The sequence below is a fragment of the Anabrus simplex genome, chromosome 2, assembly GCF_040414725.1.
Source record: "Anabrus simplex isolate iqAnaSimp1 chromosome 2, ASM4041472v1, whole genome shotgun sequence".
NCBI classification, from domain to species: domain Eukaryota; kingdom Metazoa; phylum Arthropoda; class Insecta; order Orthoptera; family Tettigoniidae; genus Anabrus; species Anabrus simplex.
This window is the reverse complement of record NC_090266.1, coordinates 558,162,754-558,189,038: the sequence shown is the minus strand read 5'-3', so window position 1 is coordinate 558,189,038 and position 26,285 is coordinate 558,162,754. Positions and strand designations below refer to the sequence as shown.

The 26,285-nt window shown below is 36.7% G+C and overlaps 1 protein-coding gene across 2 annotated transcripts in view; it reads right to left on the bottom strand.

Annotated features, from left to right (window-relative positions):
- The window catches only part of Abcd1 (ATP binding cassette subfamily D), a 349,165-nt gene that overhangs the window by 211,282 nt on the left and 111,598 nt on the right, over positions 1–26,285 (bottom strand). For both annotated transcript variants that reach the window (XM_067140944.2, XM_067140945.2), the window contains one exon: positions 634–808. In XM_067140944.2, the coding sequence (XP_066997045.2) occupies positions 634–808 (175 nt within the window). The remainder of the gene's footprint in view (positions 1–633; positions 809–26,285) is intronic.

Here is a 26,285-nt window from a genome sequence, read left to right as displayed (position 1 = left end):
GTGTATATTCTAAGTTGAAAGAAATTAAAAAGAGACAGCCATCTAGACTCAAACCAAAAATCCCCGGGCGTGTGCGCGCACGTGTCTGCACACACCCCCAAACTATCCTCATTTCTAAGCTTCAAAAATTTAGCTGGTTTAAGGCATGGATAAATCATTCGCTCTTTCTTTCAATTTCTACCAAAGGATTCATAGAATAGCTTATTGCTTCATTTCAGAGGGATGAAAATATCTAGATTATAACTATAAAGTAATATATGTAATTTACTACAGCATAATTGTTCTAATGTAACAAAATCGAATGTGTAGAAATCTATTTGTTCAGGCACTTTTATTCTTTGAACAACTATCTAATTAGAGGATGTACTCAGTAGCCAATTATTTAACTCTGAAAGGTAATATGTATAAAAGGGATATTCTACAGGATGTGAAAACCAGCCAATCACCATCTCTGAGCAATTTCCATTGACTTATAATAAGTTATTTCTTTCCCATCAAATAAAAATTATTCAAGAGTTTTAAGTTTTTCCCTTCCCTTGCCAAAAACTTCCATAAAAACAAATGAAATACAACAAGAAGGAACTTAACATTACTTGAATATACAACTACATACTTCTATCTTGTATAACTTACAGTTTTTGCCATCTGTTGCAAGAATGGGCAACGATACCATTATCATCCCAGTGCCACTCCATACGTATTTCATGAGGAACTGCTCCAACATAACGTACCATAAACGCTGAGAGAATATTATATTCATCTGTCCAGCTAATGATGCAAAGGCCTTCTGAAGGTGACTGAGTTCAACCTAATGATAAAATGGATATTACACGAATGTTAGCTGGGTAACACATCTGATGGGAGTTCACTAGAACATCAGAGGCAATTAATAAATATAACTGGTAAAAATGTATCAGCAATGATAATGAACTGTTAATAGTAGCTTACTAAACAGTAACATACAAGGTTTTACAAAGAAGAACAGTGCTCAACACAATTATAGGGTGAGGAGAGGGAAACAGACAAGAAATCACACATACAGTGATTATGCTCAAATGTGTATAATCCAAGCTACTAATATCATGCTGCCCAATATGTATGAATTATTTCAGAGGAAAGGTGGAAATAGTTGATATGGATAACCTTCAATTTTTCTAGCATTTTTCACATAATTCATAGGGTATGATTCTGTATTCTTAAGCTTTTTTCCTGTGTGTAAAAAATTCACAGTGCTGAAACAATCCTGTAACAAACAGCAACAGTTAAGGGTGTGCTGAGAATAATATGCTGACCAGGGAAAATAAATAGTACTGCATTAATGACAGCAGAATAATCAGATTACTATCTTGGGCCCTGAGGAATATCGATGATGAAGCAAAGATCTGCTTGCTGCATTTCTCACCACTGCACATCAACACAGCAGCAGATAATTCAGTTGTATCAGAAAATGTTATTAACAAAATCTGTCAAAGAGTTGAGAATATTTATTCCTGTTATTTTATACAGAGGCAGACTGCTCAACTGACTGCAGAGCAAACCATACAATTTTTTTTTTTTTTTTTTTTTTTTTTTTTTTACAATCTGCTTTACGTCGCACCAACACGGATAGATTTTATGGCGATGATAAGAAAGCGGAGATTGTTATTAGTGGAATACTGTGTAGAAGGGATACTGACTGGAGGGTGATTGGGGATTTAAATGGGACTATGAAGTGGGTATGTGGGAAAATGGGAGTGAAATTTCTAGATCCTAATGGGTGGGTATGAGATAGGGATAAGCGCTCAGATGGCCTTCATTTAAACCGCAGTGGTACGTATAAGTTAGGAAATTTGTTTGGAAGGGTAATAGGGAGGTACAATCAGGGAAACGGGATGGCCTAGGGAGCGGTGATAAGGGAACAGGGAACTGGAAATCAAGTAGGGATGACATAAAATTGTTAGTGTTGAACTGTAGAAGTATTGTAAGGAAAGGAATAGAATTAAGTAATTTAATAGATATATATTTACCAGATATTGTAATAGGAGTTGAATCATGGCTGAGAAATGATATAATGGATGCAGAAATTTTCTCACGGCACTGGAGTGTGTATCGTAGAGATAGGATAGGAAGGGTGGGAGGGGGAGTGTTCATTCTGGTGAAAGAAGAATTTGTAAGCTACAAAAAAGTTAAAGATGAGACACATGAAATTCTAGGCGTAAGGCTCATTTCTAAAGATAATAAGCAACTTGATATATTTGGAGTGTACAGATCGGGAAAGGGTAGCACTGACGCAGATTCGGAATTATTTGATAGGATAGTCAGCTATGTGGGAAACGACATGGAAAGAAATGTGATTGTAGCGGGAGATCTGAATTTGCCAGATGTCAATTGGGAAGGAAATGCGAACGACAGGAAGCATGACCAACAAATAGCAAATAAGTTAATATGGGAAGGACAGCTGATTCAGAAAGTGATGGAACCAACGAGAGGGAAAAATATCCTGGATGTCGTGCTGATAAAATCAGATTAGCTCTATAGGGAAACTGAAGTAATAGATGGTATTAGTGATCATGAAGCTGTTTTTGTAGTAGTTAAAAATAAATGTGATAGAAAGGAAGGTTTTAAAAGTAGTACTATTAGGCAGTACCATATGGCTCATAAAGCAGGCATGAGGCAGTTTTTAAAAAGTAACTATGATCGGTGGAAAACGGTAAATAAAAATGTAAACAGACTCTGGAATGGGTTTAAAGCAATTGTTGAGGAATGTGAAAACAGGTTTGTACCTTTAAAGGTGGTAAGGAACGGTAAAGACCCACCTTATTATAACAGAGAAATAAAGAGACTAAGAAGGAGGTGCAGACTGGAAAGAAATAGAGTTAGAAATGGCTGTGGAAGTAAGGAGAAATTGAAGGAACTTACTAGAAAATTGAATCTAGCAAAGAAGGCAGCTAAGGATAACATGATGGCAAGCATAATTGGCAGTCATAAGAATTTTAGTGAAAAATAGAAGGGTATGTATAGGTATTTTAAGGCATAAACAGGTTCCAAGAAGGACATTCCAGGAATAATTAATGAACAAGGGGAGTGTGTATGTGAGGATCTTCAAAAGGCAGAAGTATTCAGTCAGCAGTATGTAAGGATTGTTGGTTACAAGGATAATGTCGAGATAGAGGATGAGACTAAGGCCAAAGAAGTAATAAAATTTACATATGATAACAATGACATTTACAATAAGATACAAAGTTGAAAACTAGAAAAGTGGCTGGAATTGATAAGATTTCTGGGGATATACTAAAGACAATGGGTTGGGATATAGTACCATATCTGAAGTACTTATTTGATTATTGTTTGGTCAGAGGAGCTATACCAGATGAATGGAGAGTTGCTATAGTAGCCCCTGTGTATAAAGGAAAGGGTGATAGACATAAAGCTGAAAATTACAGGCCAGTAAGTTTGACATGCATTGTATGTAAGATTTGGGAAGGTATTCTTTCTGATTATATTAGACATGTTTGTGAAATTAATAACTGGTTCGATAGTAGGCAATTCGGTTTTAGGAAAGGTTATTCCACTGAAGCTCAACTTGTAGGATTCCAGCAAAATATAGCAGATATCTCGGATTCTGGAGGTCAAATGGACTGTATCGCGATTGACCTGTCTGAAGCATTTGATAGGGTGGATCATGGGAGTCCAGGAGTCCAGACCACAGTTGAAACAGTTGACTACCAACTGCCTACATCGGCATGTCAGCCTAACCACAACACGTGTTCACCAGTGAAACTCCTACTAAACAATAACACGTCTCTCCCATTAAGACCACCTCTTTATATACGTGGCTGGCCAGGCGTCTAGAAAGATACGTTACAAAAATACCTTCTCGTAAATTCTCGAGTGCCTAACAACATCGTTATAATGTACAGAATATTCTACCATCATCTCGTCTGATCTAGTGCCATTCTGGTTGTTACAGTGTTTTACACAATTCTGTAGCTGATTACAAATCACATTTACAGGTAATAATAAATTATATACAGGTTCTTACATTAACAAAACTCATATAAATATCTATATACTGTACAGCAAATGTTTCATGACATAACCTCACAAATCATGTGATCATAAACTAATAATAATACTAAATGGATGTAAACACTTCATAGCCATACATTACAAGTAGTAGTAGTAGTAACAATAATAATAATAATAATAATAATAATAATAATAATAATAATAATAATAATAATAATAATTCGAGCTCGATACTTGCATTATTTACCCATGGGTGAGAGAATATTGTTTTCAAGTTATATCATTTTATCACACTTGCGTCAAGTGATTGGTAAGGAGAAAAACCTACAGCTAAACACCTACAAAAACCAAAGCAAAGGGTGGATGACTACTGGTAAGTCTATGTTCACCAAATTGTTTCATTAACACTGCCTGTATCATATATGATTGTTTTGATATCGAGATTTCCATACTTTAAATTTCATTGGTCAATGGACTGGTGCACTGTGACGTTTCTTATTATGTCATTCAGTCGTCATTTTACTTACTTGCTCTTTTTTTAGCTTATTCCTTATCAATTTATAACCATGCAACCTTATTATATTTCTCATATTTCGGTATATTTGTGTATAACTTCCCATTACTAATTAGTTTCTCGAGCCCACACAATCTTAGTTTCTTGTCATAGCTCCAGCCCCCTTACTAGGTATAAATATAGCGCTTCACTCTCTTCCTGTGTCATTCGGCCACAACGCGCTGGTCGTCGCCTTTCACTTCTTATATCGCCAATGTCCACAACATGCTGTGGTAATTTTTTTCTGCTCTTCAAGAAGAGATAAAAGAAAGAAGATAAAATTCTACGTTATTTACAGCCAACACGCTGGGTGTTTTGGGACTATTTACTCGCCAACTTCGGGTCAACTTTGACCGTAACTCTACATGCTGTCCAGCTGCTTGCACTCTAAACAATGGCTGTAACCTACCTTCAAGGCCGCACCAGTAGCTTTCTGGTCAACATGCAGCAACATGATTGATTTTAACCTCGCCTTTCTCTCCGCTGGGATTGAGGCTTTTACTTCCACCATCTACAAGAACGTCTATCAATTGCTACTATGAGAATTTTGACCACACTTCTCAAGATGCTGTGTGGTTCCTTTCAATCCACTCTATGTATTGCTGTTTGACATGGAATGTAAAGTTAAGTAATAGAATTCCATTAACTGACACCTTTTTCAATTAATTCAAAATTCAAATGTTACAATCACTGTCACAATCAGTTTAAGACGCTTCGCTACAATACTATCAAATAACTGTCTTGAAGATTCACTTCGGGCATTTGAAAGTAAAATTATTGACTACAGAGTCTCAGACTTTTTTCTCCACATCAATGTTTATGCATTTCTGGTTAAAGACTATTAAGCAACTACTGTGTCTTGAAGATCCTTCGCTTCGGGCATTTTCAAGTAAATTTTTGGACTAACGAGTCTAACTCTTTTTTGCTCTACCTTAGTGTTCATCTATTTGTAATTCAGACCTATTTAATTAATAATTGTATTTGTAAAATTTCTTTCACTTCTAATATTACGACATTCAGCAAACTTTTGCTTTATTTTCTTGTTAATATAAAATTTTATATATTTTTCTATCTAGTCATGAAGTTACTATTTTCTTCTTGTTAACCCTTTTTAATTATTTTAATGATTTCATTCACAGAATATTTATTGCAAATTATTTACTTAATACAGCATTTACTAAAGTATTTTTGTTGGGTTTCTTCCCTCCTAATTTCTCCTATGTTTGCCTTCAGTTCATACATCAATTATTCTAACCCATCTAGATCTTATAAAAAATTTCCCCAGCCCTCAGTTTTCAATGTTCCTGTTGTTGGGCCTTTACTGCTACCATAGCAGCCTTACGGCACACAAAGTCCCCACTGTACTTCACCCCTACAGGCAGTCCATTGCTTCATGCCATTGTTCCCCCCACACACAGTTTGGATGAGGGGTTGGATTTGGGAGACTAATATCACTTTCATTTGTGTAGAATCCTTAATTTTGAATTCAAGTGCTAGAGTCAATGACACTTGGTTTCAGCATCTTGTCCAGCATTCAATGATAGACTCATGTTGCTTCAGCATGCGTGCCATGTCTCTTTTCCTCACCATTCACATGATTGTAATTTAATGGAAACTTAAATTTTGAACATACTGTCATCAACGGAAAAGACTGTTCAGCAGAGCAGATAGATATTCAGTGCAGTGATAATATATGGATAAAGGTCCAAAAGCTTTTTATCTCTTAGCATCTGACTTAGCTGTGTCAAAGAAAGACAGATATAATCGCTGCAACTCAAAGACATTATAAGATGAACACATTCTGTTCTAAATTCACTGCTTGATGCAACATTTAATTTCTGTTCCTTCTCCTTCTCATTTCTTATAATGTGCACCACTTAAGACATATTCTATTGCCCATGTTGGCTTATAAAAACAACACTTTATGAATGTTAAAAGAACTGATTAAATGAACAGTCACAGTGAATCCTCACCACAATAATTACGAGCAATTATAAGAAAAGCATTACAACCACAGCCTATGAGATCAAAGATTAAGGGAAGACCAAAGAGCTAGTCAAATATACAAAGAATGTAAGTTATAACAAATTCTTTGGAAAGATGAGATAAGAAAACAGCAATACCAACATTCTTTATCAATTAAATTCCCCTAATTTCTCTTTAAATTTATGTCTCGCAATGCTAGCAACTCTGTGTATACAGCCTGAGGTATGTTTACTTTTACAAATTCTCCCAGTTCTCTTTTGGAGATGCAGTATTTCACTAAGAAATTACTGTCCTTCAATCACGATAGTTTATAGTTCTTTGAGAAGCAACCGAGTGTGTTTGACAGAATATATACTTTTTTCAACTTATCCTAGTTAGAACTCCACTGTCGACAGCCCTAAAGATGGTTTTCCATGGTTTCCCATTTTGACACTAGGCAAATGCCATGGCTGCTTCCTTCCCAATCCTAGCCCCTTTCCCATCCTTTATGGCAGGAAAACTTTATCAACAATACTTCACCCAAACATGTTTCAACTCATTTTTTGAGCCCATCTATCCTAGACCTACACACTACTAACAGAGACATAGTACTTGAGCAAATTAATAATACTGATCCACAAAAAAAATTCACTACAGGGTCAGAAAATAACAATTCACTTATTTATCTCGATATAACCATTACAATCAGCCACAACAACACATTATCCTTCAATATACACTGGCGGAAAAGAATATCCAAACACCATGAAATAAGGAATCCAGCTTATGGAAATTTTGGCAATATATTTGGCGAGGTAACCTAACTAATTAAAGGTTCAGGACTACAAGTTAATATCTGCGCGAGAAAAGCCATCATAAATGTGCCATGCTAGTCCATTAATAACCGTTGTAATCGCCCGACTGTTGAATGCAGGCATGCAAACGTGCATAAAGTGTTACAAGTTATTATCCTCATGATTTTTTCCGTATAGAAAGTTATTCATATAAGAAATAACAAAGGTATTTTTAATGTTCCACCTTTTCAATAGAACACACTGTTCTGCGGTTACCTTTATAAAACAGCTATATACATAGATTAATGGTACATGTCTCGCCCTTACTAGAGGGCATTCTCAGCCTTTTGTCAAACTTAAAATGCTAAACTTGAATATACAATAAAACTGTGAGAAAAGACAATTAAAATTGTAAGGCTCAAATTAGAATACAAAGTCATTTGTCATGTGGACAATATTAAAATAAAACATGTGATGATACAATGGATTAAAAATCAATGTCAGTCTAAAACTATGCTTCCGAGGCTAAGACTCGATCTTCATCTTTCCATGACGTGGTACTTGCATATTTTCGAGCATGTAGTTCCAATATAGTCACCAAAGACATTTGAGGTACCTAAATAATGTTTACATTCATGCTGACGACTGTACAGCGCAGAAGATTTTCAGTGCTAACAGGATTATTTAATCTCCAACAAAAACAATTCATCAATTAAAGAGTGTAGGTGTCAAGGGATATAAGTACCATTATTTCACATTTTGTATTAGTTTACTCTGATTGGTTTTATGGACCATTGCCAATGTACTATGAATGGATTGTAGTCCAAGTCAAGCTTTTGTAGTTTTTTAATGCTGCCAACAGATTGTATGCATTGTATGTACGAGAGTTTCATTGTGACGAGATCAAATAATTATCAATGACAGAAAGACAATGTGTCACAAGGTCCAACTTGGCGGCATCCTTGTATTCAGGATTAAATTCTGTGCTTTCTTTTTCTGAAAAATGTTTTCTATAAGACACTGAAAAATATTACCTTATTTACATTTAGAAGAGCAATTTTCTTGTTTTTAATGTATGAAAATTTCAACTGAAAATTTAAACAGAATTGCATTTCATGGAGAAAAATATTAAAATAATCTAAATCTGGACATTTATGAGGAACTTTGTTAACCCATGCAACACCAAACCCATATATATATATATATATATATATATATATATATACAGTATGTGATTGAACGCCGTGCCTCGTCCGCCAAACTCGTATATATACATGCACCGATCTCATATATAAACGGTATATAATGCCATGCTTTGAAATTCCGTGGAAATGCTCAAAGAAGTTCTGTATGGTAGAAACACCACTCCATTTCGCGTGTTTTGAAAGTGATCTGATGTTATTTCAGCTTTGGTCGAGTGGAACATATTTCCCGGCAGCGAGTAGCCACCACGGCATCTTGAAGTATACATTCAAAACTTGTTGACTAAGAAATTGAATGTTTCCTCATAAATAGTGATTCTAGAGAGATATATTTGGATTATAAAGACGGAGAATACATAGGGGGCGATACTGAACTACAAGAAAGTTTGAGACAAAGTACCGTATTAACGCGAATAATCCCCGCATATTTTTTTTTTTTTTTTTTAATTGAGGCACGAAATTGGGGTGCAGGTTTTATTTGTGTCACTGTTGGCAACACGCTTCTGGCTCACCTAGTTTTCGATACTGGGTGTACAGTTATGCTTTGTATAACCGCAGATGGAAGGAAACTGTCATATTTAAGCAGAAAACAATTCAGACTTTAAATTTAAAACTGCCTTCACATTAAAAAGAAAAACAGTATTTTACACAGTAATTTAAATTCAAAATTTCTCCGTGTCACGATAGAATGTGTCTTCCAGAACATGCATATGTAGCTTTCCACATTTTCACTAACTTTGGTGTGTTGACAGTTTGTTTCATAATTGCTAAGTTTGAGTGAAATCGTAATTCTTTTGCATTCAGTATTTTAAGGAACGCCACAGGATCACGTAACAGGCAGTGTGCGAAGAAGCAGAATCCGCCAACATTGGCGATTCTCTTTGGTGATGAGACACGGAAAAACGTGGCTCATCACTATAATCAATTCGTATGCAATGAACAATATTCACGTAAGTAACACACACACACACACACAAAATAGTTCACAACCCATTTAGCAGGCACACTATCAGTTATTCTAATTCCTACCTTCCTTTTCTTCTTTCTCAGATTTTTGACTTTACCTGAGTGAAATGCAAGTATGAAGAGGGGGGCACTCACACTTTCTTTCATTGATTTCAATAAGTCATACACAGCAACTTATGCCTCCACAAGAAGTCTAGTAAAATCTAGCTTGTTTATCAGCAATGATATAGACTGAGAATAAGCATAGTACCTGTAAAACAAGTACAGAACCTCATATTCTACTGAACATAACATTCCCCGCATATTTGCGGCCCAACAATGCACTTTTGAATCTACCTTTTACAACCGTTGGACATAATGTTGGCATTACAGCATAACATATTTGAACTTGACACCAGGATGTCAGTGACTCTTTAGACTCTAAGAATTGTATCCTATTTTTAACATTATAGCAAATATAATTTTTGGAATATGTAGCATTTTATTAGAATAGTGGCATTCATGTTTAATCTTAGTAATGTTTTATTCTGTACAGTAGCTACTGAATAAGCACGTTCATCAACAGCTGACGATGACCTACTTAACAGGTCGAAACCGGTACTGTCTTTTAATGTAATTAAAATTTTAGACACACTGTAAAATAAAGTATTGATTAGGTGGAAAACTCACATCCTTCATACTGCGTGCTCAAACTATCAATACAGACCATGAAGCTGATAGATTATAGTATGAACAATATTGTCAATGCCAATGAAACTGCATTTGTTTTTTTTATATGCCTAGCCCAAACAGACTTTTTATAAGGAGATGGGGTCACTGTACTGTATTGCAATGCAGACGGAAGCAAAAGAATTCCTCCCCTCATCATAGGAATGGAAGTTTTAAGGGCATTGGGTACTTTCCGTGCAAATACAAGGCATCTAAAAATGCATAGAGTACAGTAATCCAATGAATAAAGTACTTACACAGGAGAGCCAGCATAGACTTCTCGTCTTTGAATAACTTTTTTCTTTTGTTGCATGAGGTTATGTTTGTCAGTGAGTTATACAAGTGCATTATTTGAATACTCTAAATGCACCTTGCTGGATACATTTTGGAAGCAGTTCTTTTCCAATGCATTTGCAAGATTTAAACTGTGAATCAATGTTAATTGCATTCAGTAATGGATCTTAGAATATTTTTTGACGCAGCAAGGGTTGGCATTTCTGAAGTATGAGTTGGCGGTTAATTCAAAATCAGGCAATTCGAAGTCCGATTTTTGCGTCCGAACGACTTTGAATTAATGGGGTTTTACTGTACCGCAAAACTAACATCCGAGTTCGCCGGTGTGTGTTTTAACTGTTTACATAGCACGAAAAAGAATTATCCACCACCGGTAGTGTTAATATCCACACAAAGAAAAGACTGCGTGCGAAAAGTGTTTTAGACGTGGTATGTAACGAATTTGTAAGTAATTTAGGAGAGGATACTAGTGGTGCAAGAGACAATGAATCTTACGATCTACAGGGAATCGAGCCTACTGCAAGTTCAGATTAATGGAATACCTAGGCCTACTTGATAGTTTTCATGGCAAATATATTTTACAGCAGTGATAATGTATTTCTCAAATATGCTCACGCAAAGCAGCTATATCCGTAAATTTACACGTTCATATTTGCGTAAAGACCACATGGACCTCGCGGAGTAATATGAAATGTTTGTTTATGCCTATGTTACTCTTTCAATGGAAGGAATTTTAGTTCATTTAATTTTTTTCAAAATGAGTCTTCCTAAAATTAGGGTGTGGGGATTATTCGACGGCGGGGATTATTTGCGTAATAACGGTAGTAATGATGAATCTCATGCAAAATAGTCATTGCCTCCTCAGATAAAATTCCTTTTTACCCAAATGTTAATGATTTTGATATCAGTTCTTGGATCAACAATTTGATATTATATTTCAGTAACAATATCACTGAGCGGAGTAGCCATGCACGTTAATATGCTATGGCTATGGAGCCAAGCTCTGCATTCGGCAGGCGAGTGGGTTTGAACTCCACTGTCAGCTGTCCTGAGAATGTCTTCTTTTTTTCTTGTTTGTTTGTTTGTTTGTTTGTATGGTTTCCCTTTTGCACTCCCAAACAAATGCCGGGACAGTTCCTATACATAAGCCACAGCCGATTCCCTCTACTTCCTTACCCAGTTTCATTCACCATCATTCATTTCATATTCATTATCTTCTCAACTGAGGTTTGCATCAGGAAGGGCATCTGGCTGTAAAAATATGCTGTAAAATATAATCTCACTTCATCCCCGACCCCGTATTGGACTGCGGGTCTAAGGGGACGATATGCATTCCTTTAATATTATCAGTAACAATTTTTCTGCAAAAGTGCTTCTTCCTTTTAAAAAAATCTGGCCCAGAGGGTTCGGCTGGTCATCAAAACTCGGCAGTGAAAAGGTTAAACACCAAATTTTCATCAGTTGAGAATACTTTTGCCATCCAATGTACGTGCCTTATCCTTCCTAGCATTTGAGTCTCATATACAGTCTTTATACTGATCAGTACTTGGATCCTTATAAGTGTATTATCTCTTATTCTCATAGATTTTTAAAAATGTAATCGTCGCTGCCTGGACCAAAACTCCTATGTGAAATAAATTAGCTTAGAACTTTGGCCAGTAAGATTCTGTCATCTAAGGTGCAATATTGTGTGAATATGGTCAAGGCATTTTCACTCTTCATAATGTATGTGCTGCGGGTCAGTATATCTCCAAAAATATTACCACATAGGAGGTTTTTCCCCAGCAACGACATAATATTAGACTACACTTACTTATCTTTGTAATACTGTAAACTATGTACTAAAGTATGTATGTACTAAAGTATGTCTTGTGTCAGTATGTCAGCAATTTACTTTAAAATTTTATTTTATTTTATTTTATTTTCACTCTCCTGGTAAATGTTGATTTTGGTGCATAGATCCCTTCATACTTATTCCTCAATTACAGCCTAAACTACAGTGCATATAATAAAACACGTGTAAAAAACATTACAACTCTCATCTACTGCATATTTTAATGACAAGTTTTATGTAATTTTTCAAAATAATCCTGCATCTAACATCTTCGTGTTTCCTGTTTCTATTTTTTCCATGATCTGAACATAACCACTGAATCAAGAATCCATTGTATGTTAATCACCCGATCATAGCCTGAGTAGTCAAATTGTAATATGTTAAAATACATAGCAAATACATTCATTGCTCTCTTATTTAGTTAAACACAAAGGAACGAAATATAAGACTGTGCAAGTAAACTTCAAGATTGAAACTCTTGACGTGAAATTCAGAGTTCTTAATTCATTGTTGTCACATTTAATCATTAGTAGTCAAAAATGTATGTAAATCTTAGAATAAGTAATGTTTTAAATCAACGTATTAGCTGTTTTGTTGCTTGATGTTCATGAAATCTTCAGCAGCTGAAAATGATCTTTTATGAGATCGAAACTAGTACTGCAATATAATGTATTTCTAATGCAAATAAATACACTACATACACTTGTAATTAACAAATATTGATTACGTGGAAACTCCCAGCCCTATAATTGTGACTGTCGAAGTATTAATGTGGACATGAAAATAATAACATTTCAATCCCTCCAACCAAGACATCACATCTGTATAATTGTTGAAGAGAACAGTTTTTGAAGTTTTGAAAATTTCCAACAAATCACAAAGTTTTTCAATATTAACGATTATGGGCTCAATGGAATGCATTTACCGCCTAGTTTATTTTGCCCCAAGAAAGGTGTTTTAATTTATTATGTCACAGGAGTAGAATATATTGTAAGTGGAAATTGTTTATTGAAGATTTTATTTGTAAACCTTGTTAAGTAGTACTTACTGTATGATCTGAAGTGTGGTGATAAAATAGTTTATTTGTATTCCACGTAACTACCTAACCTGTACAGTGTAAATATTTTGGTAACATATGGTATTTGTAACAACTAGAATTCATTTCTATATTTACTGGAACTATCCAGAAAGTTGCAACTTGAATTTTTGAACAGAGTGAAACTGCATATTACGTTTCTTCTTACCTACTAAATTGCATTGTACAACTGGGTTTTGTAATGAGATGTATAGTTTGTTTGAATCTTTGAACTTGTAGGGAGCTATTATCTAGAAGTTTAAGTTATGTGTCTCACAGAACATGCAAGTTGGATTCTACAGTTTGTGTGTTGGTAACTTCCGCATGGCTGAATTTGTTCGGAATTCTTTTCTAAAGTCCATTTGTAAATAATATTTCTGAAAATTAAGGATCACGGTTGATTATTTCGGAAACCGCAACCTAAGCCATCTCCATGCCCTTGGTAGGTTCCCAGCTCCTTCCCACTTTCCTGATTTATTGTCATCTAGTTGGCCCTATTTATATTTACTAGTGTTGTTATCGGCGGAGTTCCGCGTAGTTCCGCTGGCGTTTTACTGAGTGTGTAGTGGTTTTTGGTACTGTGTAATTGCACTTACTTTCCTCCCTTTACTGTGTTTAGTGTAGCCGCTGAAGTAACGGTTACATATTAAATAACATATTTACATGTAGTTACAATATTACTGCACTGGAATTATTCACATCGTATGTGATAAAGTTACAAAGTTCATTGGAGACTGGCTGATGTACCCGTGCTTTGCTACGGGATTCTCAGGAAGACTGAGTTTGTGGTTTTCCTAACTGAAGTCAACATAGGTCATCACAAAAAGTCAGTAGGAATGTAGCAATTAAAAGCAATGTTATCATATAAAATACTAGATCAAATGAAAAACTGCACATTTTCTCACTTTCAACGAACAGTACTACGGTGCCGATCTAACAGTCGAAAGTTCCAGAGCTGGAATGGCCAGGCCGCAGACAGCCGTGAACACCCCTCTGCCATTAATCCGTTAAATATGCACACTGCTCATTCCAGTCAGTGCCTCAGAGTAGGGATAACTCCCCAGCTACTTCCCGCCAATATTCAGGCGGGCTGTTACACTCAGTACGACCGGGCAAGTTGGACGTGCGGTTATGGGCGCGCAGCTGTGAGCTTGCAGCCGAGAGATAGTGGATTTGAAACCCACTGTCGGAATCCCTGAAGACGGTATTCCGTAGTCTCCCATTTTCACACCAGACAAATGCTGGGGCTGTACCTTAATTAAGGCCAAGACCAATTCCTTCACATTCCTAGCCCTTTCGTTTCCTATCGTTGCCATAAGACCTATCTGTTTCGGTGCTACGTAGAGCAATTTTTTTTTTTAAATACTCAGTACGCAGCAGTAATCCTATCTATCGGAGATGAGTGCCACAGAAGACACAAAGCACATCACAACAATGGTCAATGTAGTGTTATTGTTGATCAATTTTATGAGCTTTCTATATTGTAGCCCTTCACATTTAGTATTCTTTCGACTCTGCGATATTAGAGCATCTTATAAAATTATTTATGGCATAGACTGTAGTTCCTTATTCTCCGACTTAACATACCGATTTTCATTAAATTCTGTTTACCTATTTTCTCGTGACTCGGCACTGATAAGGACTTAGTAACAAAAATCCAAATTCATGAATATCTCTGTAATCATAGCCAGTACGGTAATAATGTATAAGACATAAATGATCGGAAATTTAATACTATATAACTTTAGTTATGTAGTATTTATAGATACGACCACTAATGACAAATATTTGAGAATTAAATTATAGGCCTTCCCCTAAACTACCACTTCACTCAGCGTTAATAAAATTATTTATGGCCTAGGTTATAGTGATGTATTCCCCAACTTTGCATACCGATTCTCATTAAGATAGGACCAGTAATAACATCAATATTTGATAATTAAATTTTAGGCCTTCCCCTAAACTACCATTTTTCTCAGCGTGAATACAATTATTTATAGCCTAGATTGCAGCGACTTATTCCCTGACTTTGCCCACAGATTTTCATTAAGATAAGACCAGTAATAACATAAATATTTGAGAATTAAATTTTAGGCCTCCCTTTAACCCAATGAACTCCGATGACAAGGCACGCTCGCCTGCGTGCACATGGCCTACAACTCGGATGACGAGTTTGGCCCGCGCATTGCCAATGCTCAGATATATTTCTATAGTCCACTCAGTTTGTAACAGGTGGCTCTTACGTTAAGATTTTCGTATATTAGAAGGTTGATGCAAGGGTATGTCGAAGTTTTCCCTCGTTTGACCTTCACACCACGTGTATAGGGTGACTTGGAAATATTTCAAATTTCTTTCAAGCCAGTAGTCAATATGGCAACTAGCAGTGCACGCATTTCTAAGCATGAAGAATTAGTGAAGTTAATTAACAGTGTTTTAGATAGTGATTTCAATGACAGTTTAAGTGAAGATCTTCAGGAATTAGAAGACGATAATTTGTGTGAGGAATTGAGTAAATAGCGTTAATGAGTCAGGAAAAATGTATTTATCACTAGTGACTCAGAGAGTGATGATGAGCAAAACCTTCACGCCAGGCCTCCACAACTAATCTATCACACAAGAACATCATTTTAGGTGAATGCATGTATTCATTCACCTTGTGACAAAATTTCACGTTAATATCTTGTATAATTTTCTTTTAACAATATAGAGTATTTTCCATTGTGCTGCACAAACAGCATCTCCACTGGGATTTAAATCTGAATCGGTGTGACACGCAGGGGTATTTAAATGAGAGTGAATACAATGATTTACAGCCCAGATTATAGCTACTTATTCTCTGACTTTGCATACCGATTTTGATTAAGATAGGATCACCAATAACAGAAATATTTGAGAATTAAATTTTAGGCCTTCCCCTAAACTACCATTTCACTCAGTGTGAAAAAATTATTTATAGCCTAGATTGTAGCGACTTATTCCCCGACTTTGCATTATCTACAGCCGTTTTTTCGTGATGCGTGTACGTACAGACAGACAGAAATTACGGAAAATTAAAAAGTGCATTTCCTTGTTACTGTGGACACGATTGATACAGAAATACCATCCTTTTTAAATTCTGAGGGTTGTACAGACAGAACTCTTATTTTATATATATATATATATATGTATGAACTGCATAAATCAAGTTACGTTGTTATTGTTTGGACATTTTAATCCAATAATGACCATCAACTTCAAGTTATAACGTCTTTTTTAAGTTAAATTTTATTTTTACTCCTTAAAATGATGTAAGAGGAAGAACTGACTGAACTTAACACTCTTGAGATTATTGCCTGTGAACAACACACCATTAAAGACCGAGGAGTTTGACATGTCTTTCAGAATAAATTACCAATTTACAGGTTAGGCGATTTGGAGGAATAATTATTGCCAGTGGTTATTATTTTTACATGCTGGGCTGAGTGTCTTAGATGGTTGACGCCCTGGCCTTCTGACCAACTTTGCAGGTTCGATCCTGGCTCAGCCCGATAGTATTTTAAGGTGCTCAAATACGTCGGCCTCGTATTGGCAGAATTACTCGCACGTAAAAGAACTCCTGCAAGACAAGATTCCGGCACCTTGGCATCTCCGAAAACCATCAAAGAGTAGTTAGTGGGGCATAAAAACAACAACAACATTATTATTATTATTATTATTATTATTATTATTATTATTATTATTGTCGTTGTTATTATTATTATTGTCGTTGTTATTATTATTATTATTATTATTATTATTATTATTATTATTACCTTTTCAATTTTTTTATTGTTTGGAAAATACAATTATAAAAACCTAACTAAATGAACTGCGAGACCACTTACATTTATAAGTCTTTGTTAGTCATTAATTGTGCCCGATTCAGTTGGTTCGGCAGCAGCAGTTTTCAGTTTTTTGTAGACTTGTTCATACATGTCTGGAATGAGATTATGTGCACATAAAGACAGTATGTCCTTTTCTGCAGCTACTGGCAACAGTCACTTATAAGCATTACCAAATTCCAAAGTGAGAATTGATTGCCGTCTTCCTCGTCATTCCTCGTTGAACTTCTATATTTCTCCTCTAATCGGAGGCTTTAGCTGTTGCTGGTGAATGCTACCTTTTTAACACATAAACATGACTGGTCCTGCCAAACAAATGAATATACCCTTACCTTGTAACCATGCTGAACAAGCAGCCATGTCCTCACTAAATCGACCATCAATTTGCCTCTTGAATACATTTCGGAATGGGTAAAATACTACACACAATCACCATAACATTTTAGTCGGCGCATTACAATGCTCTGGTAACATTCCAGCCTGTACTATGTCTCGACTTCAGTGACAGGAAATGTCTTTCTCCAGTTGCTAAAATGAGAACTATAATCAACTGAAGATCACTCAGGTCACAAAGCGGTGAGAATGAAAACTTGGTACATCTTGGGTAGTCATTGTGGTCAGATGTGCAAAATCAGTGCCATCCTTAACATGTAGTGTTGAGTGAACGAGATGAATACTTCCTGTAAGATGATCGTAATTTCACTTCTACAGAAATTGTTATAGACAACACTCTATTAAAGAACATCTTCAGTTACGATGTCCTTAACTGGAACAAATGAAATAACAGTTACGATGTTCTTAAATACTGAGTTAACAAAAAATATATCGCGAATCAGGGTGGAATAGTTTTCCAGTTGATGGAGCTCAATTTTTAGAACATAAGTGAATAATCTCAAAATCACAAAAATATCAGTTACGATGTTTTCAGTCGGAGGGAACAAGTCACTTCACTAACTATCAGAATGGAAGTAGTTCATAGCCTCAATGTCATGAAAAAAGTTGAAATTTCTCTGAAATCACTCAAGCTAACAAATATACAGAGAAGGAAACATTTATATCTATCTGAAAATACTTCAAGCTAGCGAATATAAAGAGAATTACAGAAAAGACAGGAAAATTGCATTGAACAGCTTCTTCTTGGCCAGGCGACTCGCTACAACACAGGCACAAGCTGAAAGAAACTGAAGTACAGCTGACCAGGAAGACATCTGACTGCGCATGCATGTTATTATTATTATTATTATTATTATTATTATTATTATTATTATTATTATTATTATTATTATTATGTGTCAGTGCTCTAACAGTTCAGGTGTCCTAAAAGTACTGGTGAGCGCTCTGGCCGATCAGAATGCTACATTCTTCTTTAATAACTTAAAAAACATAAGGCAAGAAAGTTTTATGCTTTTAAAGCACCGTAAATCTATAGGCCAAAAGCTTTCGTCAGTGCCATAATCAACTGAAGATCATTCAGGTCACAAATCAGAGAGAATGAAAACTTGGAACATCTTGGGTAATCATTGCGGTCAGATCGGTTCAGCCTTTCTCTCAAACTCGCTGTAACAAAAATCAGCCTAGTGTTTTAAATACATAGATGGGGAAAAGTTATTATCTACAAACATTTTATTTTACTATCAATGGAATAATGCTATCTTTAAGAGTGAATTGTAAGCAACACCATACTCTAATGTAATACTAGATATATTGCACGCCTTCTGTACTGTCACCTCTGAGCGGTTAGCGCAAGTATGTCTATCTTTTTCATTCACTCTCCTATACACTCTCTCTGTCTCTCAAAGTATTACTCACTACGTATAACTCTCATCGCGTCTAGATATCAGTCTCGCTCGATCATTCTGTTCGGGTCCAGTCTTAGATCGAAAGCTTAATACTGTGAAAACGGGTACCCTGAATAATGTACAGTCCAGAGTTCAGTGAACAGCCTAGAGGTGCAGGACAAAACAATGTCCATTCATCGTCAAAACAGATCCAACAAAACTTAAGAAAATAATTACCTATCTTATACGAAGGTACGAGGAGATGAATTACCCAAAAATAAGAAAAGACTGTGGATACAGAAATGGATGGCATGCAGGTCCTCATTAGCATCATCCATTTTATTATTAAAGGAATTAAAAGAAAATCAAAATACAAAATGTGTATGAGGATGTCAACAGAAAATTTTGATAACTTTGAAATCAAGGTTTTTCTGAATATAGGCTACATGTTGACACCAGCACCTGACTGAATAAGAATTCTGTATTCTTTTCTGCTTCTGTCACGTACAGCAAACTTAGGCTTCTGACCCTTTTCTTCACTTCCTTCCAACCTAAATTAGGCATAATGATGGCTTCTATAATTTTTCCAATCGTGTTGTCCCAACATTGTTTATCCCTACATTCAGTATAGTCAACTCAGCACAGGCAACCGTGTTCTCTGCAAACACTCATGAACTCCGAATTTAAGTTGGAATCCTACTTCGGCGGCATTTTTACGAAAGCTTGTAGTCCTGATCCCACGTATATTTTCTTACTGTTTTGTCCTGATTGTGTTCACTCAAGGACAGGACAATAAGAGTGGTGGTGGGGTGAAGATACAGTCCTGCGTCATTAGGAAGCAAGGCTATCTAACAAGACAATACTTAATCACTCTCCCGTCCTCAAACAGTTCATCCACACGAGGAGAGGACTGTCTTGTCCTGCTATATTGTCCGGTCTATTGACGCCATGTAAACTGCGGTAAACTATGTGAAAGCTTTTATCATATATTATGTCACAGTTCTAAAAAGATGGATCTACCACCAGTTCTCTACATGTGCTGCAACTTTAAAAGTGCAGTAATGCTTACTGCATTAATATTAAAGAAAAAATTAAATTAAAAACCTACTCGTGTTGGAGATTGGGTAGGGAGATGGAATCCATTAAACTCTATTGAGAGAACATAAATGTGAAGAAATGAAACTTATTCTAAGTACTTAAGAATGGATGCTAAAATACTTCAGTTTGTTCCAAAAGCATCACTTTATATTGTAAATCTAAGAACTCACTTGAGAAACCCCATAACTGGGGAAGATCTTGTTATGGTAACACTAAAAGTATTGGCTGCTGGAGAAAGTTTAACAAGTTTGCAGTTTGGTACCAGAATACCACAATGTACAATTTCAAAAATAGCTCCAGAAACTCGTCAAATTATCTACAAATCAACAAAAGATGAATAACTAAAGGTAATTTAGCATATTTATTTTATGTTATAATTACAGGAGAAGGTTTGGGAAAACATAGCAAAAAGAGACTGGGTACACAAACTGTAGAAATGATGGAAGCTACGTACAACAACTGCATCAGCAGCGTACAGATTCCAGTTGGAAAGATGGAGTGAATTAGAAATGAAACTGGACTAAGACAGGAGAGTGTCACCTCTTTCGTTAATAATGTTTATGGATGAAATTTTAAAGAAGACAAAGGAAGCACATGGGAATAAGGAAATTAAGTTATTACTATTTGCAGATGATATTGTGGTCCGGAGAATGAACAGCAGAGAAGTACACTAACAACCTGATGCACTGAACAAGGAAATTGACAAGTATGGTAGGAAAATCAGTGCAGAGAAAAAAGACCATAATGATATTAAGAGGAGAAAGACAAGGGAAAGTCATTGTGAAAATTCGGGGGGGAGGGCAAAGCCTTAAAACTGTGGGCAGTTTCAAATACCTAGGGAGTGAATTAATGCAGTATACAAGGCTGGACATGGAGATTAGCAAGAGGGTGCAACAGGACAATGCATTCTATCAGAGTGTAAGAAACCTTGTCTGGAATAAGGAAGTACCAAGGTAGTGTAAAGATGATGATGATGAAATGAAATGGCGTATGACTTTTAGTGCCGGGATTGTCCAAGGACAAGTTCAGCTCGCCCGATGCAGGACTTTTGATTTGACGCCTGCAGGCGTGTCGTGGTGAGGATGAAATTATGATGAAGACGACCCTGTCGGGAATCAAACCCGTGATTCCTGTGACCAAAGGCCAGCACGCTAACCATTTAGCCATGGAGCCAAACATGATGCTGATTGTTGTTTAAAGGGGCTTAACAGCTAGGTCATCAGCCCCTAATGGTACAACGTGTAACGAAATGCAAATTATAACTTTGAAATGTATCCACTGACTAGAATCTAAAATGAACGGTGATGAGAAAATGATCGTGGCACAAAAACCATCAGTGGATCCAATTCACAATGTCTTAATTACTGAGATGATGCTTATTATCTAAAGGGGTCCAAAATCCAGGTCACCGGCCCCTCACAATGGTACTAATCACTAGTGATACAGAACCATGCTGTTCCTCCTACAGTGGTACTATTCACAGGTAATGTAAACCCATGGTATTCTGATATAAAGAAAGTCTAAAATCTCCACCTTATCAATACATTAGTTTATTTACTCTAAATTAGTAAATTGGTCAATACCGGTTTCAATCCCTCGGGGATCATCTTTAGTTGACACACAAAAAAAGAATTTATAAAAACATCACATATGAAAGGTTACATTTGGTGACTATTTCAATTAAATCAAGTGTTGAAAGTATGTCATTAAAGTACTAGTGGGTACATCTTAGTTTTTTAAAGTGCTATTGTATGAGGTATATTGGCTCACTGTGTCTAAGCTTTTTGTACATATAATGGGTTCTACACTTATTCACATCTGGTATTGATAATATTACATTCAATATGATTGATTCATATGATTAAAACATTAACAAATATCTTACTAAAATGGTAAAAAATATACATCATTTGTTTAAAAAGTACTTGTTGTTAGAGTCTTTTTGATCATACTACACTTGTATTACAAAATATGGAATAAGATTTTTCACTCATACACATTAGTGATAATGAGTCCATTATAGAGTCTTACAAGTATTTTGTTGTAAAGGTATATCACAGCTTATTGGTTGTTGTGATGTCAATAGGACATAATTTCACTTTGTATTAATGTTTGAGGTATTCCACTTTATTTTAAAAAGTCCATTGGAGTAAACATAGGAAAAGCTTAATTAAAGGGTTAATTAAAAATATATCCTTCATTACTAAAAATACTAGTATGTAATACCTTATTAAAATGGATCCTTCATTTCTAAATTTCATCGGGGTCCGCCTACGGCGCGCAGGAACCGCACACGGATAACCACAGCGGCCGCGCGCTTTCGACTCGCCACCACCGGCAGGACGTCCCACGAACCATGCCAGTTAGACACCGACGAGCGATGAACCGACGGTTATCCGCGTGCGGTCCCTGCGCGCCGTAGGCGGACACCGATGAAATTTAGAAATGAAGGATCCATTTTAATAAGGTATTACATACTAGTATTTTTAATTAACCCTTTAATTAAGCTTTTCCTATGTTTACTCCAATGGACTTTTTAAAATAAAGTGGAATACCTCAAACATTAATACAAAGTGAAATTACGTCCTATTGACATCACAACAACCAATAAGCTGTGATATACCTTTACAACAAAATACTTGTAAGACTCTATAATGGACTCATTATCACTAATGTGTATGAGTGAAAAATCTTATTCCATATTTTGTAATACAAAATGTATGATCAAAAAGACTCTAACAACAAGTACTTTTTAAACAAATGATGTATATTTTTTACCATTTTAGTAAGATATTTGTTAATGTTTTAATCATATGAATCAATCATATTGAATGTAATATTATCAATACCAGATATGAATAAGTGTAGAACCCATTATATGTACAAAAAGCTTAGACACAGTGAGCCAATATACCTCATACAATAGCACTTTAAAAAACTAAGTTGTACCCACTAGTACTTTAATGACATACTTTCAACACTTGATTTAATTGAAATAGTCACCAAATGTAACCTTTCATATGTGATGTTTTTATAAATTCTTTTTTGTTTGTCAACTGAAGATGATCCCCGAGGGATTGAAACCGGTATCGACCAATTTACTAATTTAGAGTAAATAAACTAATGTATTGATAAGATGGAGATTTTAGACTTTCTTTATATCAGAGTACCAATCAGTACGGAAATGAAGCTGATAGACTATGATAACCCATGGTATGTCGCACACAATGGCACAATTCGCAGGTAGCACAAACCCATGGCATTTCACACATAAGGGCACAACGCACAAGCAATGCAGACCCACGGTGCTCCTCACTTAGGTGTACTAATCACGGGCGCCAATATTCCCGTGGTGTTCCTCACTTGGTGGAACTAATCACAGGTCACATATACTCATGGGGTCGCTCACAAAGTGGTACTAATCATAGGCAATGCAAACCCACGGTGCACCACACATTATGTTAACGCCCACAGGCAACACAATCCCATGGTGTTCCTCACAATATAACACTACTCTATGGCAATGCAGACCCATGGTTTTCCTCATATAGTGGTACTAATCACGGGCGTCAGCCAAACCCATGGTGTTTCTCACATAGTAGTACTAACCGCAGGCAACGTAGACTCATGGTGTTGCACAAAGTAGCACTACTCATAGGTAATACAGACCCATTCTGAACACAGTGGAACCGTCCAGTGGAATACATATGATATCCTCTTTCACATGCAACACTGACCCATAATGTTCCGCACATAATGGTACTGCTCCTATATAACATAGACCCTAGCAAGGGGGTACTAGTCGCAAGTAACTTCGACCCACGGTGTTCCGCACATAATGGTACTAATCACAAGTAATCTCTTTCTGCTAGTTGCTTTACGTCGCACCAACACAAATAGGTCTTATGGCGACGATGGGACAGGGAAGGGCTAGGAGTGGGAAGGAAGCGGCCGTGGCCTTAATTAAGGTACAGCCCCAGCATTTGCCTGGTGTAAAAATGGGAAACCACGGAAAACCATTTTCAGGGCTGCCGACAGTGGGGTTCAAACCTACTATCTGCTGAATGCTGGATACTGGCTGCACTTAAGCGACTGCAGCTATCGTGACCTCGAAAATGTTGTGAGATGGACAGCAGGCAATGGTATGTTGATAAACGGGGTTAAAAGTCAGGTTGTGAGTTTCACAAATAGGAAAAGTCCTCTCACTTTTAATTACTGCGTTGATGGGGTGAAAGTTCCTTTTGGGGATCATTGTAAGTATCTAGGTGTTAATATAAGAAAAGATCTTCATTGGGGTAATCACATAAATGAGATTGTAAATAAAGGGTACAGATCTCTGCACATGGTTATGAGGGTGTTTAGGGGTTGTAGTAAGGATGTAAAGGAGAGTGCATATAAGTCTCTGGTAAGACCCCAACTAGAGTATGGTTCCAGTGTATGGGACCCTCACCAGGATTACCTGATTCAAGAACTGGAAAAAATCCAAAGAAAAGCAGCTCGATTTGTTCTGGGTGATTTCCGACAAAAGAGTAGTGTTACCAAAATGTTGCAGTGTTTGGGTTGGGAAGAATTGAGAGAAAGAAGAAGAGCTGCTCGACTAAGTGGTATGTTGATATAGATGTTGATTTCCATAGGGAAATATCATCTGATGGCCAAGCAGGCATAAATTTTTTAGTGATGAGACAAAGTCTCTTAGTGCATTGGCACTGCCGGTGGCTCCAGTTAGCCTACGCAGTGGCCTCCACGGTATGCACTAGCCAGCGTATTGGTAGGTGTGCTAGGTACCAACTGATGAGCCCACCCTAGCACACGAGGGCGAAACGCTGGCAACCAAGAATGAGCTAGCTGGAAAATTTATAATGTCCAATAACGGACCATTTATATTGGTATTATTAAGTGGTATGTTCCGAGCTGTCAGCGGAGAGATGGCGTGGAATGACATTAGTAGACGAATAAGTTTGAATGGCGTTTATAAAAGTAGGAAAGATCACAATATGAAGATAAAGTTGGAATTCAAGATGACAAACTGGGGCAAATATTCATTTATAGGAAGGGGAGTTAGGGATTGGAATAACTTACCAAGGGAGATGTTCAATAAATTTCCAATTTCTTTGAAATCATTTTGGAAAAGGCTAGGAAAGCAACAGATAGGGAATCTGCCACCTGGGTGACTGCCCTAAATGCAGATCAGTATTGATTGATTGATTGATTGATTGATTGATTGATTGATTGATTGATTGATTGAGCTTGGTACAAGTAATCTCACGGTTCTAATGTCATCATCCCTTGGTCGCCCCTTTTAGTCTTCTCTTACGACAGGCAGGGGATAGCATGGGTGTAGTTTGCATCCCCCACCCACAAGGGATAGAGAGAGAGGGGGGAAAAAAAGGAAAAAGAAGGGATCCGACAGTTCGAAAAAGTACCTGATAAAAAAGGACAAGGGCCACGTAGGGTGTGAAAATGAAAGACTCCCTAGGCCTCGAATGCTGAAATACTGTCGGGGTCGGAAAAGACTAAAAGATGACCAAGGGAGGTCGGACAGGATAGATAATAGTGAGGAGCCTGGCACAAGTAAGTGGAAGCAATGCCAGGACTCGGCTAAGGGCCCCTTGGTCGCCAACCCACGCTCCCAAGTTGAGAACCGCTGGGGCCCCTTTTAGTCACCTCTTACGACAAGCAGGGGATACCGTGGATGTATTCTTCATATGCGTCTCCCACCCACAGGGGTGAATTGTAAAGAGATAATGTTTAATGTATTATGCACCCACAATGACTTCTGTGGCTGAGACAAGGACAGTGACAAGTAGGGAGGAACATAGAATTCAAGCCAATGAAACGAAATACCTAAGAAGTATGATAGGGAAGACAAGGAAGGACAGAGTGAGAAACAAAGAAGTTAGAAATTAAGTCGGAATAGTACACCTAAATGAGAGAATTGATAGGAAAGAACAAAGATGGTTTGGACATGTAAAGAGGATGGGGGAGAAAAGAATACCAAAACAGATGATGGAGATGAAGTCTGAGGGAAGGAGAGCAAGAGGGTGACCTACAACAAGGTGAACAGATTCAATAAAGAGGAGTGCAAGGAGAGGAAACCTGGACTGAGACAAAATGATGGAACAGGAATGGTGGAAGGAGAGAAAGGGGGAG